Source organism: Stegodyphus dumicola, chromosome 4 (genome assembly GCF_044657685.1).
Source record: "Stegodyphus dumicola isolate Sdum_Otavi_A_Nest chromosome 4, ASM4465768v1".
In the NCBI taxonomy this organism is placed as follows: Eukaryota; Metazoa; Arthropoda; class Arachnida; order Araneae; family Eresidae; genus Stegodyphus; species Stegodyphus dumicola.
In genome coordinates this window covers 98152333-98169664 of record NC_140771.1, presented here as the reverse complement: position 1 = coordinate 98169664, position 17332 = coordinate 98152333, and the positions used below count along the sequence as shown (strand labels likewise).

The 17332-nt window shown below is 31.9% G+C and overlaps 1 protein-coding gene across 2 annotated transcripts in view; it reads right to left on the bottom strand.

Moving 5' to 3' along the window:
* The window catches only part of LOC118204536 (calpain-C-like), a 95296-nt gene that overhangs the window by 1941 nt on the left and 76023 nt on the right, over positions 1-17332 (bottom strand). For both annotated transcript variants that reach the window (XM_085815249.1, XM_035376847.2), the window contains exons 14-15: positions 4885-4953; positions 4680-4758 (exon numbers count right to left, since the gene is read on the bottom strand). In XM_085815249.1, coding sequence (XP_085671375.1) covers positions 4680-4758; positions 4885-4953 — 148 coding nt within the window. The remainder of the gene's footprint in view (positions 1-4679; positions 4759-4884; positions 4954-17332) is intronic.

The window sequence follows — 17332 nt, the reverse complement described above, 5'->3', positions numbered from 1 at the left end:
TGCATGTAAACATTAACCTTTTCTCTGAAATATATTTTCAAACAATCCTTGAGAACTTCCTATTGTTTGTGTTTCTTAGCTCACTTGTCTGGCAGTAATATCAGAGCAAGCCCACAAAATTCATCGTGGCATGGAGAGCAAGATTGCACTTGTAGTTGGCAAGAACCTTGAGCACCATACAGGTGACAGTACGACTTCGCTCAGTTCTGCCCCAATTTTGATGGAGAGCACCTTGGGGTAGGTTCAGATGGTCTCTCACCCCTCTTTCCCTACTACCAACCTCTAAGTATATGGTGAGCTGAGGACTTTTGGCTTGCTATATATTTAGAGTGTCTCAATGCTTCAAAAACATTATACACTCTCCATTATTCAAACTCGGATCCTTCGGTAGCGCAGTAGGCTTCCCTAACCACTATATCATCTGGGCAGCACTCCCTATCATTTTGGAATGGAATGAGAACCTTACAGAATCTCTGAAAGTTTTTAATATTGTTTTAATCTAGATATGTGTGAAACAAAATTCAGTCATAAACAAGAATAAATAAGTGGGAAAATAGAATTTTCTTTTGCTGTTAGATTCAGTAAAAATTTGAACTAAAATATTTCGGTGAAGATTGTATGTACATTTTTCTATACTAGTTGTGTACATTCAACAAACTTGCTGCTTTAAAGAGATGATACAAGTAATATTTAGCACCATCTTTTGAGCAGGAATGTAAGGTGGATGTTCAGGATTAGAATTAAAGTTATTAAATAAATTTTAGAAAATTTTGATGAATATGAAATATTTCATGATAAAATTGGAATTTTTGGTTGATTTTAGCGAACTAATTGTTTTATGAATTGATATCTGGTGTAAAATAAAAAAAAAATAACTTTTATAATATATATATATGTAAAAAAGTTATATAGTGAAGGCAGATTAGAATTCCTAACTTTTGTAAGTAAATAAGATAAAAAAATTACCTTCACAAATGGCACTGATTATTGTTTAGTGCTAGTAATAATCCAATAATAATTGAATAACTGTACAGAATAATTTTTGTATTGTTTTGTGCCAGTAATAATCCAATAATAATTGAATAACTGTGCAGAATAATTTTTGGTTTTAATGAAGAGAGAGATATAAATCTCCTTTTTATCAAAATTAATGCTGAAAAGGACTTGGGTGTTTTACTAGTTTTTAAAAGTAGTATAAAAGTTTTGCATTTATTTTTTTTTTCAATTTTATTGTTTTAATTTTAAATGTTTTTGAAATGAAGACAGCTATTTGTGGTATTGAAAAGTGAAAATTATACAGATGCAGAATTGAATTATAAAGTTTCACATTTCAGAACCATTCAAATGTAAAACAAAAAAGTATCTTATATAAACGGATAAAATATTTTATTTTATTATTTCTTTAGTATTGTAGTTGCAATTTAAGTAATGGAAAAAATTAAGGATTTCAGAGCTATTAACATTCCAGCACGCAGGTATGTACAAAATTTACGATAAATTCAGTTTTTAATGCACATTTTTCACATATCAAAGCTAAGACGTCTGAAGGTCATTTCTATTTCTCCTTTTAACCTTTTCCCATATCCATGGAATGTGCCAACAGGAAGTCATTTGACATTTTTCATAACTGGGCTTTTGTGCTACCTGGCAGCTTTTTCATAAAAGTTAGGACATGCGCGTGGTCGTGTTTTAAAATTTGGAAAATATTTCTTTTCTCAAATATTTTGTAATTTTGCGTTATTAATTGCTGTGTATTATTTTAATTTGAATACATTTGGCTGTGTAAATTTTATATTGGTTTTCATGGCAAAAATATATGTGCAACCAGCTGATATGGCTCAGATTCTTCAAGAATTATCTGATGAAGAAAAGGAAGACAAGGAAACCTTTGGATGGGAGAACAATAGTGATTTCCATTCTTTATTTTCTTTTATTTCTATTTTTTAGAAATAAATAAAAACATTAAAGTTAGTTTAAAGTGCGTTTTTGTAACCATTAAGAAGTAAATTTCCTTGCAGAAGTAAGTAATGCCAAACGTACTTTTTTCCCTACCAAGGTGTCCTTCTACGAAGTAAAAAGGAAGTATTGTAATCGCGAAAAGTTTCAGGCAGCATATTTCAACGAAAATATCCATTTTGACCGCTATCGAATGCAATTCAACGACGTTTTTGCATGATATCTGTACGTAAAAACAGAATAAAAGACTCGTTTCCTCCAAAAAAAATATAAAACTGCTTTAAAATGAATTCTGAAAAGAAGTTTTCGTGGCGTCTGTACGTATGTATCTTGCATGACTCAAAAAACGACTAGCCTCAGAATGTTGAAATTTTGTATATAGGACTGCTATAACATGTAGATGTGCACCTCGTATTTTGGTTGCAATCGGCTGCACAAAACGTATATAAATATATTTATATATATATCCACTCTGTTACCCGGCTCAGTGATCTCAGTTTCTTTACTCATATATGTTTGTAAATTGTACATTTTTTGCTTTAAAAATGATTGAATTATGTTGTTCTTATATTCCAGTTAAGGTTTTTATGCCTTTTGTAAATCTGTATGCAATATTTTTAGAATTATCAACAATTTTAAAGTTGTTTAGGTGCGGCTAAGCCTATAATTTATTATTATATATAATAATTTTTTTGATGGCGGCCATTGCGTGTTTACATTTGAAACAGCAGACTAGTGGATTTGTTGCCAATCTAGAGAAACTTAGCTTCGCAACAACAAAGATAACGCATTCATTTATTATTGCCAATTAAATCATGCTTAATTCTTTCTGGAATTTTTTCGAGGAAATAAGTGTTTGAGATTTACTTCGTAATTTTTAATATAGATATTTTGAATTTTTATGTATTTTTGCCTTGTCGCGAAGTGAGAACTGAATTAATTGAATGAGAAATACTCAACCGTCTGTGGAAAACTGTTTCTTTTTTGTTTTGTTTGCTTTATTTATTTTGTACATCATTCTAGCTTTATTATAGTATTTGAATATAACATGTGGCAACGATTAGATAATTCTTTAAATGATATAAATTTTGTGCAATCTGAGTTATAATATAAACGAAATATAATACTGTTAAGTGAATTTAGCGCCAGAGTGTTGTTATGGTAAACAAATAGAGTGAATTTTAAAGAATGCATTTATTCTATTGTAGTTTATGCGCTGTTGGCGAAGTAGATTTAATTCAATCCAATAAGTTTAAATGAAATGCAAGGAAAAATGCGTATAATTTAATATTCCTTACAAAGAAATCATGTGGTGTACACATCAGATTTTTTATTTTTGATACTTGTCTTTGATGAATATTAAAATTAGCTTCGATTTTAAAATATAATTATTAAATAATAAATGTAAAATTTTCTGTAATGAAATACATCATTGAATTTCCATCTCACTAACATAAGAACTTAAATATAATTTACTTATATTTGAATGTGATATTTGTATTTTGCAATAATAAGATTAATATGTTATTTCTTAAGAAATTTATTATCAATATTCACTCATTTCTGTCGTTTTTCGTGCCATAAACGGTAAAATAATGGATGTCGTAAAAAGTACGACGTGCGCGTGCTGGAAGGTTAAGGCCATTTTTCAGCTCTAATTATTCTATTATTCAATTAATTATTTCTTCCTTTCTGACCTTCATACATTTTATAAACTGTTTCTTCCCTCCTCTATATAGATCTGTTGCTGCAAATTGCCAGTTTTCATTTAAATATAGCTGAGCTTTAAAAATGATTAAATAGTATGACAGCATCATAATTAGAAATTAATTAATAGAATGTAATGTATATATGAGTAACAATTTTTAACTTTTAAGAAAGTTCTATAATATTTCAGGAAATGATCAGTAAGTAGTAGAGAAATTGAAATCGATTTAAAAGGAGGATAAACTGAAATCGATTTAATTATATAAGTGACAAAACAAATATTTAATTATGAATTAATTTGAAAAGAAATTACAGTTTATATTATTTAAAGGAGAATGCTTTATAATGTTAAATTGTTGATGAGTAAAAATGATTTAAGGTATAATAAATAAAGTGGAAAAAGTGCCAAGTGTGGTAATATGTTAAGTTTCAAATAAGAAAAACATGTTATTATTTATCAATCCTTAATTTGTAGTAATAAGCTAATTTTTGTGTATTTCTTCTTCTAATACAATAATGAAAGTATGCATAAAGGTTTTCAAGTAATAGTTGATTTCTGTTTCAAGATAAAATGTTAATTTTTTTTAAGCGCCTTAATTAAACCATTTTAGTACCTCACATATCTGGCTTTTTGCATTGGCTTCATGCACTGTTTTCTGTCTTGTTATTTGATACAAATGCCCTAAAGAGAGATGCCACTAGAAATGTCCTAAAGTTTTGACACTATGTAAACTTTTAAAATGTGTAAGTAAATATTTTTATTTGGTAAATATTAAATTTCTGCCTCTTCTCCAAGAAAGTAATTTTTAAATATAAATATTCATTACCATTAACATATAGAAATAACAATTTACAGGTAGATTATTTAGAAATAGCAGTGATATAATAACTGCTATTCAGTTTTATCATTTCATGAATATTTAATGTAGAATTTTTAAAACTTCCATTTATGATATGTAACCTGAGTATTGGTATTGCCAGAGAATTATGCAAACTAATTTTAGCATATATCTTACCAACATCCATAAGTGCTGCTCTTAATTTCTCAGCCCTTAAGATGCCAGATGATCCTCTGCTGTGACTTCTGAATATTGTCTGAGATATTAATCATAGAAAAGAGATTGTATTATCAATGAATAAATATTAAATGAGTAAAATTATATTATGAATGAATAAAAATAGAGTAAAAAGTATTTTTATTACCTAATCTATTTAACTAACCTGCCAAAGCTTTAAACTGCACATCAGATTTTTGTAATCTTGATATTTCAGTCGTCCACTTCCACTTTTCTGAGAAACTGGTTAATTACATAACTTACAAATAATTAAGCATAATAGTTATTAAATTTATACGCTTATTTATATCACATAATTATTGCAAATTGTGATGAAGTCCTGTCAGTTTTATTATTTATGTGATCTACAAATTAAATTGGAAAACAAAATTCCCTTTCTTCTTATTAAAATTTTATTGAAGCAGTGTATTTTATAAGTGTAAAATAGAAATCAAGCTAATAAATTGTATAATCTTAAAATTGGTACATAAAAGTACCAAATACCAAATGGTAGACACAATATTAATCAATAAAGGTGTTAATAACTTTTCTCTCTGCTTCCTAAAAATGTTTTAATTATATACTGTAATACAGTAAATTATTTTAACATCTTCAAATAATAATGACATAATATTGTTAAAACAGTTCTTTAAAAAATTTCTAGAATCATGATACAAAATTATTTGTATAAGTATGTATTGTACAAATAATTAATGAACAAGAAATTCTGCCATGAAATAATGCAAGATATCATTTTTTTTTTTTTTAAATGAGGAATAATTTACATTTAAATTATACACAAAACTATTTTGTAGTCACTGAGATCTTAATTTTCCGCTCCATATGCTCCAATGCCACGGCGAAAGCCAAGTTCCACAATTGAGATAGTCAAGCTGTATACCGTCAGCAGACCCCACTCCTGACACCAGTTACGTTATTTTCTTCCTTCACGTTCGTACGGGGTTCGTATATTTGGAGTGAATAACGACGACACTTGATAAAGTATCGAAACACTCTTTATTTAGCCAATATTAATCAGAACAGCTCCAATAACGCGTTTACACAGTCGCGAAGAAGTGACACAAAATAGCTTTACAATTTCACTCTGAAACCTGGAAGTCGTAAACTAAAACTAGTCCATCAGTTTGAAAGCTTTTGCCTTTGTAGCAGAGAGGAATTTCTTCATCCCTGGCGCTCATCTCTAGTCATTAGATTCCAGATGTACTGATGGCACATTTTAAAAGGCACCTCCGTATCAGGGTCTCGATTTCACGGTCAAATAATTTTGAAGTAAGATGTTCAGAATTGACTAGAGTAGCATTTGTGAAAAATCACTGTCTGTTGAGCTCCGAGAATACAAACAGAATGTAAAACCTCTCAAATAATGTAGAAACCATTGTTTTAAGGCAACGCATGTTTCCCATCTGAATTTCTGAACCTTGACCTTTTAACTGATTGAATGCCTTTGGAATTCATTAGACATATAGCTCAGCAACTACGTTCAAGGACAAATCCCTGCGGGCATACCTTGGCCACACAGTTATGAAATAGTTTCGATACGACGGCATAATGGCCGAAGTGTTAATGAAACTAACGACTAGCTGCCAAATTTTTAATAGAAAAGGAAAAAACAGTTAATTCAGCTGTGTCAGTATAGAATTCGCATGACCTGACAATGAAGTTTTTTTAAATATTTGCAAGTAAAGACTAATTTTCAATTAACAGTATAAAACGGTACATGATTAAATAATTCCCCCCCTTTTTTTTCTAATTTTTAAAACAAAAATATGTTATTCTAAAGAACAGTTTTGGAGCTTTTTATTATGCATATATTTTGGAAAAGAACAGAGCTGAATTTAAATTAGGAACACTTACGTAGTTGGATATTGCAGTACTAACAATCTTTTACAATAAAATAAAATAAATTTTAATTAAACCAGATAAATTCAAATTTGCTGAAATTTCCCTCCTTAAATAGTACGTTATCAAGCAGATTTTGAACAATTATGTAAAATTAAAATTTCATTACGCCTATAGAGCATAATTTTAACAGTTCCAATGAACTTTAATTTTTAATCATTTCTAGAGCGTTAAGCGTTTATTTTTTAATTATTCCTTGTATGGAAGAAAGTTCAAACATATAGCTATATTTGATAATATATACTAAAAATAATTTAAAATTATAAGGACATTTAACAGAAAAAAAAAAAAAAAAAAAAAAGACTGAAATGAAGAGTGGTTAAATTTTAAATTGTCGATAAAATAATCAAATAGTTGAAATAATTTTTTGACATAACATTAATATAAAGATATGACAGAAATAATTATTGTAAGCACTTAGTAAAAACACATAATTTTGTAGTGTAATTTAAAATTCTAACAAAATTTTGTAACGAAAGTAACGTCCTATAATATAAAGAATGACATTTTCATCAACGGAAGTTTACACATATCCTGAGTAACGCCCAGTAGTCTCAATCCGGAACAACTGTAATATGAAATTTTCCCTCAGTGACAAAAAGCATCTTGAAGCATTAAGAGATTTCTTATGAGGTCCATGTCTTGAAGCCTGGTCACTAATCCCTACACTTTCCTTCCTTTTGTGACATAGATGCACCCCTCTGAGAATCCATTAAACTACACATAAGAATCTTTGTTGCAAATAGGAGGTGATTTCTTAACATGGAGGTAGGAAGTAAGAAGGAGTCGCGCTAAACAAGTTTCTCCGTACCCTGCTCTGAAGCATCGGCGATCCCTACGTGGTGACCAAAACATTGGGTCATTTACCATTGAGTTCTATGGGATTTGACACGTTCGGGTGTAAATATTTTGTAATTACGTCGCAAATATACATATAAATGTATATATTTTCTTTTTCTACAACACTTCAGAGTCCTAAGTATGTGAAAACAACATATTTTTAAACAACATTTCATTCTGAACGGAATTAAATGCTATACTTTTCACAGGACAGTTTTCTCAGAATGGTTTAATTTGAATGAAATATTTTCACAAGTTTTCGTTAATTACATTAGAAAAAAAAAATTAAGGTAATTCGATTTTATTCGGTTAAGGTACAAAAATTAAGATCAAAGTTTATTATTGTATTATTATAATTAAAATTATGCATTATTTCTTTTCTATTTATAGAGCTTCTTCCTAAAATACTTTCTTAAATATGACATGATTTTTTGGCTTCTTTTAAATCGAAAAATGTAAGTCAGTTTATAATTAATGCTCTATTCGGTTCATTTTAAATTAGAGAATTATTAGGAATTAGCGATATGCTTTAAATAAGTATTTCGCTAATTCCTAATAATTAAATAGTATTTGACTTTCTCTGAACATTTCTGAAAGGGAATAAAATAAGTTTTTTTTTAAAGTATTATTTAAAACTTGTAACTGAGTTATTATAAAATGTAAAGGGAATAATTCTTTTAATTATACTTATCAGATTTTTTTACCCTGCATTTCAACAATACATATTCCAAAACTCTTTATTACGTTCTTAAGTGCGCATCTTATAGCATTTGCTTTACAATACCTTTTAACAGATTGCTTTCCAATACGAACAATTCTTGCTTAAATAGTTTTATAACGTATTTGTCAGCAGGATTTCAATATATGTTTACAATTCAATATTAAGGTTATTATATATTTAGATAATATTTATAATCATTATAAATTAGATACATTTAATCATTAGATTTCTTCACAGTACTTTCACAGTTGTTTATAAGTGAATAAATTCTTCATTTCAAATACATTTATAAATAATTTAATGAATATTTAAGTATTTTGTCAAAGGCAGATACATGCTTTTTGCAAGCACATGCATAAATACCCATACATATTTCCTATTTATCATTTCCGGCATGTGCAAATCTTTAATTTCTGTGCATTCACTATATTTTTCGTGTAAAGTAATTTACACTAATTTAGCATACACCCGAAAGTTTTACATAAAAAATATATATGAATATAATTTGAATGAAAATTATAAGTATTATTTTTAATACCCACTCAAAGGTCAGTTTTTCTTCAAAATTCCTCCACGATGGCATCTCTCTCTTTAGGCAGATAGCCCTTGCATGCGTTACTCTATTTAATAAAAACTTAATCTGACCTATGTGCCTAATTACAAATATTTTAACATACATAATTTTATATTTACATTTAGCCATCAAGTTTCAAACTTTTCAAATCTTCTAGAAAATAAATTTTGGCAGATCTCTTTTAGCAATTTTCTTAAAATCTATATTTTTGTAGTGCAACAGCTTATAATTTTATAAAACAAATTCATAATCAAAATCGCTGTTGTTAGTTATCGAAAAATAACCAAGATGTGATTTTTGCGTAAATGTCAGTAAACTATACAAATTGCTATTATCCATCACACTATGAATGTTTCTTTCATGCGAGAGTGTCCCTTTTTCGATTTCTATGGAACTGTTGTGTGTCGAAATACTATCAGAATCTTGTCAAGCGAGCTTCTGAGTGTAAACAAAGAACACCCCGTCTGGTGACCCAAGCTTCAAAGCAGTGCTTCACTTTTAGCGCGGAATGGCCCCTCCTCCCTTTCCTACCTCCATGTTTCTTAAAGGGGGGAAAAGCATTTGGTTCAAGATACCTCATCCTTTAAAGGACGGGGCCGGGGCTTTGGCAGCTGTAAGCCCCACCCTCAAAAGGTTAATTCTTTCTGTTGGGCCTGGCGGGGGAGACAGATGCTCGTCAGAATAAGAAGATTGCGATGTGCGTGTTGCTTGTATAATTAATAATATTTTATCTCATATTTTCAACAGTCAGCTGTCCAGTATACAAAGTATTGAATGAAAAACTGTTGCCAAAACCACATTTCTGAAAGAATGAAACTATTCAAAATGATGCGATTTCATCAAAAAAGATAAAATTAAAAAAAAAAAAAAATCTGATTCGAATTTTGAAAAAATCGCTTCGAGGTGCACTGGCTCTTGTCTAGATGCACCTATGTACCAAATTTCGAAGCCCTGGGTCTATTAGCTTACGCGCACCACGGACGAAAGACACACACATAGACAGACTCTTTCTTTTATTATATGTAGAGATTATTTCTTTATTATTTAATTTCGTTTAATATTAGTCCAAGGCTCAAAATGTATATACAACTTTAAAGTTAGATTTGTTCTCTACATTTTGATTCTCCTAATTCCTATTCCATACGAGTCATACTGTAGCGAGTTTAACGCATTCGGTTAACCGATTCCTTAGAGAATCGGGGCTTACTGGCTAGTTGCGGACATCCCCGGGGCTCTGATGTGGGGTGGTGATCTCCGAAGAACATTAAGATTTTAAGTATACTATGTACCTAGAAGTATAAAAAAGGACGAAGCTAAAAAGTGGTCTGCATCGAAAATGCTAAAATTTTTGTAGAAGAACTTCCAAGAATCAATCCCTAACTTATATTTGGCATTAAAGACTTTTTTGATAATGGTTCATTTGCTTCTTGCGAAAGAAGTTTAAGCGTTGAAGTTGATTAAAAGCTATCTTCAATCAACAATGAATGAAGTTGTTACTTGGCTCATTGTTCGTTTACTTGCTCATTCGATTGGCATCCTTTCCATTGAAAATGCAGTAACTAAACAATTGAATTTTGACAAAGCTATAAAACAGTTTTCAGATGCGAAAGCTTGCAAAAATAGTTTTAACTTTTATTATTGACATTAAAAAACACTTTTTTTAAATCATCAAAAATTTTAGATTAATAAGCTTTTTTTAAATATATGTCTGTTGTGTCTGCTGTTATTTTTTTCTGAAGTTTTTTGTTTTCCAAATCATTTTAACAATTTAATTTTAATTAAATAAATGTTATTTTTATATTTGTGTTGGCATTTTTTGTGGTGATCGTTCGAAATAAGGAAGGGAGCCGGGCTTTTCCACTCTGGTCCTCAATAATTTTAGCTCTGCCACAGCTTTATTACACTTGCTTTACAGAAATATCTCTGATGACAGTGCACTTTAGTTCTCCCCCCCCCCCGTCTTTTCTCCACGATTTTATACTGTTCTTTATAGCCGAATGTTAGTTATGCGTGACCAAGAGGAAGAGTATAATACAAACGCCATAAATATTAATAAGTCCTAGCTTTCATATTTCTAGTCATTCAGTCACAGACCATTAATAAGTACAGTATTATTAAATACTTATATTTTCAAGGCTGTTGCAATTTCTTTTTCTTTTAAGTTATTGTTATAGTCTGCTGATTAATTTTTAAAACTGGCATGCTTGAATTTTGAGTTGTCACATCTTTCGTTAAATTTACGTTTTATAGTTATTTTGTAATATTTCTTTCTAAAGCTTCCTTCTCGTATATATTTTTTGGTCTGGTAAGAAAAAAATGACATAGTACTTGTTTCTTTTTATAAAATAGATCTACTAGAATTTTTAATTACTGGAGCATAGAGCTGGATTAGCCATTATGGGTAAAATAGCACGTACTTAGGGCATCAAGAGAAAGGGGCAGCCCTGCTAAGAAAAAAGGTAACTTAGGGGTTGACGGAAGGCAGCACCACAAAAATTTCTCATTGCTCATTTTATCATGAAATGTATGGTACAACTGAACCAAAACCATGAGAAGGAATTGGGGAAAACTGGCGTTATATGTGGGGGGGGGCATCAAAATATTTTAAGTGTTTAAAGCCACTAAAAGTCTTAATCCTACTGGAGTATCATAGCTTCTAAGTGTCAAAAAATGTTTCCATTTTAAGAGTTACAAATTTTCGTGTGTTTTCATGACAGCTTCCATTTAGTAATGATTGTAAATTGGTTTACATTTAGAATTGTAGATGGCAGCACGAGAATCAGTCAAGACCAAACAATCACTGCGATTACCCATGCTCATACCTAAACCTGTTTCTCAAATAATATTCAAAATTTTATACTGAGAAATTAGATTGCATTATTAATAATAATTTATAAGTCTGCAAATTCGTAAGACGTCTTTCAAATAATAATAGTAATTATTATTATTTTCTTTCTTTCTCCTAATGATTAATTCTGTTATTTATAATTAATGTTTTTATTCTGGGAATGATGCAGTGCTACACGTTCTTCTAAACATTTAATGAATGTGACAGAATAAAATACAAATTTTAAAATATTAGAATTTCTCCTAAATGAACTTGGATAGTATAATGGAGATATACACATTCTTAAGTTTTATATTACATGTTAGACTATAAGGTATTTCTCCCTCCTTCCTAGCGTCCTTCGTAGTGTAATGGTTCTGCAGGCTGGGCCGATATTCCAGAGGTCCGTGGCTCGATTCCCGGCGAAGGCGGTTGCTAATTTTTCATTTCGCTGGCTTCCAGAAAATCCTAATGTCTTTACAACACATGTTGGCAATGATGTTTAATTAAACTCATTGGTTAAAGTTGATGTTGTTCGAGATTTTCAAGAACAAACCGTTCTTCGTTTTCCTAATAAACTTAAAATAAAACAGTTTTATATCTAATATTCCAAAGCGTCATATTTCTTTTCAAAATTCGTAGAACAACAGCAAACTACAACAAAGATGAGAAGCGTGCCACTCTTACAGTGTCAAACTATAAATGAAAGATAATAACTAAAGCTTGTTTCTAACAATACTCCCACCTTTTGATTGATGACATATACTTAATCAATCAAAACAAATATAAAAAAATACTGTTCATACAAATATCAGAGCTAAATAGTAAACAAGAGGAAAATTAAATTCTTAAATTTCTACACTAAAGTGACTCAAGTAGTGTTTAGGTAAGAAATCTAGATGCAATTTTAATTTGTCGTCTACTTCTAGTCATGACAGTCTTAATATCTTTTGGTAAAGCTGAGGCTAAATTATTCTTCGGTAATTTTGAAACTAAATTGTCTTCACCCTGCGTCTCAGCTCATTTGCCTCATCTGACCCCAAAGATGAATATCCCCTGGATTGGTCGAACTAATTCTCCACACATGGTTTTTGACACGAACTGCGAATATTGTCTTCTTTTCCTGGGTATAGCTCAATCACTTTTGCTAGAAGCCACAGCACCCTGCATTTGTCATCACAATCGATGGAAATAGTGTCCCTGATTTTTATCTGTTGAGAAATCGGCACTGCAGGTAGACGTTGCACTAGCAGGCTGAGAATATCACTTCTAAATTTTTCTCAAGAGCTTTCGTAAATTTCGCAGATGTCTTGTTGAAATCAACTTTATCAAGGTGATTCAAGTCCGGAACTCCAAAAACTGGAATTTCACCTAAAAACAAGGGCGCTGCCAAAGGGATGAGATCATGAGTCCTCTGATACATAAGTGAGTGATCTGGCGTTCACATTTGTTTCACAGTCGCACAGCACACTCATCAGTTCTTCATAATTCAGACACGACTGACCTAGGACTCGACGCAAAAGCTTCTTAATCATTTGAACAAGTCGCTACCGCCATGGGTAGGGGTCGCTTTGAACAATCCCTATCCATGGAGCTGCGGGTGGACTGAATTTCCTGTCGATCTTGTTTGTGTCATCTTCTATCTCGATGGTATTCCAATGAATTGATCTCAAAAGATTATTGGATACTACAAAATTGCCTCCCTTATTGCAATAAATTATCAACAGCCTCCCTCTACTGGTAATAAATCTTCTAAGGCCAAGTAAAAATCCTTGAGCTGAAAGGGGCAAAATCAGTTCCAAATGAACCGCCCTGGAAACAGCACAGGGCAAAAGTAAAATCCAAGCTTTTCTTTTATCCTTCAAAATTAATGGGCTAGCTAAATCAACTGCGAGAATCTCGAAAACACGAGCATCTCTATTTTCTGGTGGAGTAGCAGGCGTAGTCTGTAGTTGTTTACTTTCATGTCTCCTGCATCTGATGACATATGCATATAAAGCTTTTCGAATCATAATTGTGCTTTTCAGGATCCAATGACATCAGTACGTGAATTCTTGCATAAAACATAGATAGATGTTTATCAATTATCAATTTCTCGACAGTTTTATGATTCTTCGGAAGTAACATTGAATAAATAAAATTTTCATGGTCTTTCCTTTCAGCCAACCTACACTTGACATGTAAAATGCTTCGTCATCTTTGAACACTCTAATTGACTTCAGCTTCTTAATATCATCAGTTGAAATATGATCATGTTGAATAATCTTCACAATAGATTTCTCAGCTCTTATTAATTCATAAACTTTTAACTCTTTTGCTTCTCTTTCTTCTTTCCTCTTTTCGGTATTTCCTATGAATCTGTGTATCCACCCATTCATTCTGAGTATTTTCGTGTACTTTGAAAAATACCACAGAATCGGAAAGACATATCGCTAACATTGCTTAACGAAACTGCTTTACATTTTTCAGTACTAACCTGTTCTTTATTATCGATTGGAATAGAACGCAGTCATTATTCTTCTGGCAGTACCAACGAAGGTGAGTCCTCCCACCATCTTGATTCAATAAGTTTGTTCACAGAAAATCATCTTGATGGCATATCGGCTGGGTTTTCTGCACCTGGTACATGATGCCAATTTTCACGGTCGGACAGGATTCCAATTTCTTAAATTCCATTATTTACAAAAGTGCTTCAAACTTCTACGTTCTGTATCCAGAATGTGCTGTTGAAGAATCGGTCCAGTAATATTTCTTTTAAATTTCGACCTTAAGGTTTTTTTTCGACAAATGGGGCTAATCGCACTCCAGTAAGACTAGTAAGCAATTCAAGTCGTGGTATACTTGTTTTTTCAAGGGAGTTACTTGTGCTTTGGCTTGAAGTAGAGTCACTTTGACTTCTTTATTTTGACTTCTCAAATATACTGCACTTGCATACGATCCTTGTAAAGCATCAGCAAACGTATGGAAACTAAATTGTTCTTCTTTCACTGGAACTGGTCTGGGAATCGTCCTACATGATAACAAGGGCAATTCTTCACCCACTTCAAGGATTTTCTTATGATATCTTCAGGTAGCTTTGTATCCCAGCTCTTTTGCAAGTATAATTTTAGAAGGAGTGTAAAAGTGCAGGTGAAATCTATTGTGTCAAAAATTCTCCGCACACTTGATAGTGCGGCTTCGTCCTGTCACTGAGAGAAGAATCAAGTCGATATTAAGGATATCAGAAAACAATAAATCTTGCATACTTACTCCACAAAAGACCAAGTAATTTCAATGATTCGCCCATTTTAGATTTTTCCTTGCCCAGTTCTGTTTATTCCCAACTCCTTAAGTCAAAGTTAGCACTTGCTATTAACTGAGTTGATTTTGCAATAAAGTATTCCCCTTTTTCATTCGAATGCACTGAAGTGACACAGTTGTCAACATAGAAGGAATTTTTTAGTTTCATATCCACTTCCTTCAAAGAAGGTTCACATTGGTTTAAATGAGAGTTGATCACTGCTCCTAAAAGAAACGGTCTGCATTTTAGTACGAAGACTGATCTGCAAGGGCGAAATTTTTTATTTCCTTTTGTTACGAGTTTTTCCACCACAGGAATCATAGGAAATCGCGATAATTTTTTGAACAGATATTTGAAGAAAAGATCTTCTAACATCTGATATAATCCTCAATTTTCCTTGTCTAAATTCACGAAGCAATCTAGGTATCAATTCAATTAAATTTTGACTTCTTGCTAGACAGTCGTTAAGTGGAAGGAAATCCTTTTGCTTGCATGAAACGTCGAATACAGGTCATACTGCTGTTGTACAGTTAGTTACCTTTGAAGACCGGTCTATAGGGAAGATAATGATTGCTGGCTTGTTCCTCTTCTTCCTATATTTCTCCTATTACTCCAGATTCGAGCTACTCTTCGAACACTGCATTGTATGTTTCAAATTTATCTTTCAACAGGAGCTTCTTTGTCGTAGATAGCAATCGTTTTCAGCAGCATTTTTATCGTTGATTCAAGGTAAACTGACTTCATATCGATCGTTCACCCTTTTCAGAGTCGTGTAAAAGTGATCCCACACCGCTTCTTCCAACTCATCATCAGTTTATTTTCTTTAGCATCTGCAAAACCGAGTGCTTCTAGCTTCCACAAGTTTTCTATTTCCACAAGTTTTCTATGTCACTGATGTGTCAACATGGACAAGGTGTTTCTTTCTGAAATGTACTCATTTACCTTTTCCATGATTGTGCATCTAAGTAGTGATTCCACTGCAGTAAGCCTATATTCTAATTTCTGAATTCTTCCTGTTAACAAAGCACCTGCGACGTCAGATCCAATAAGAACTTTTATTTTCAAATCCCTTCTTCCTACATCAGAAGAATGGATATTTTTCGGTTTTAGTCCTTCTATCCATGGTCCAGCCTGTAAACTGACTATTGGTCCACAAATCTTCGACTATTCCAACAAGATTAGTCGTCTAGAAAAATCACCTTTAAGACTTCTAACGTTCACTTCATAGCGTTTGTGAATTTCTCTCTTCGTTGTTACTCCTCCAAAAAGTGCATGAATTAAAGTTTCAGATCCCTTTGCTTGGCACCCTATCTCTCTTTAAGTCTCTTTTAATATGTATTCTCGTTGCGGTCCTGTATCGATAAGTGGCATTATTGTCTTCTGCTTTTTGTTTGCGTCGATATTAATTGGTAGTGTTTGAAGAAACACTTCATCTAGGAAATTGGTGCTCGCTAGTGATACATTTTGTGTTCCTCTTCTTTATTTTTTTTAACATCATTGCTGTTTCGATTGATGTGCAAATCCGGACTCATGATACCCCAATGTCTTTTCAAGCCTATCAAACATCGTGCATTTGTCTTGCATTGCTTGGCCCTGTGCCCAATTTGGGGACAGATGAAGCAACCCTTCCTTTTCTTAATTTCATCATTTTTTTTGACTCAGAGTCATCTTCTGAGCAACAAAACAATCTCGACTTTCATGATTTTTCTCTCCAAATATGCAAGAATTCTTTTCACTATAATTGGCTGCTTTATTATGGCCTGAGAATAAATCATTCGCTGTAAGCACAAAATGTTCACCCTGGTACTTTTTATCGCTTCTACTTTCTTTGCATCCGAATCAATTAATTTAAATCCAGCTTTCGCCAAAGAAATCCTCTACTCTACTTCTATTTCATTCTTTTAAAACAATAGTAATTGTTTCAATTTCTCAGAGTGAGAATTTTCTGCTGTAATTATTGATGCATGATTTCCAAGCCAAACTCGAAAAATTTCCTCGAGAATGCAGGATTCCACGAGGGGAAACAACATTGCAGCGTATTTGTCACATGTCATTCCTATTTACTGCAACGAACGTAAATACGACTCTAACTTGTCATACAATTCTGATGTACTACATTTTCCCTTTTGATCAGTAACATTTTTAATAATTAGACTTAATAATTTCCGATTATCGAATTCTACTAATAATTCTTCCCTGTCGAACCTATTTCTTAAGCTTTCTATAACTTTTTCATAATTTTCGGCTGTTGCAGGGAAGCTGTTTACAATATCACGTGGTTCCTTCGCTTAAAGGAGATAATGTATCTTGTCATCGTTTTGAATTTCTTTATCTTCGCCGAAATGTGTGTTCGCCGAAATTGTCCCCAAACGGTAACCAGTCTTTAATTTCGCAACCGAATTGTTTTAACTATATTTTAGGTAATTTCAGTTTCCGTTTATTCAAATTCGGC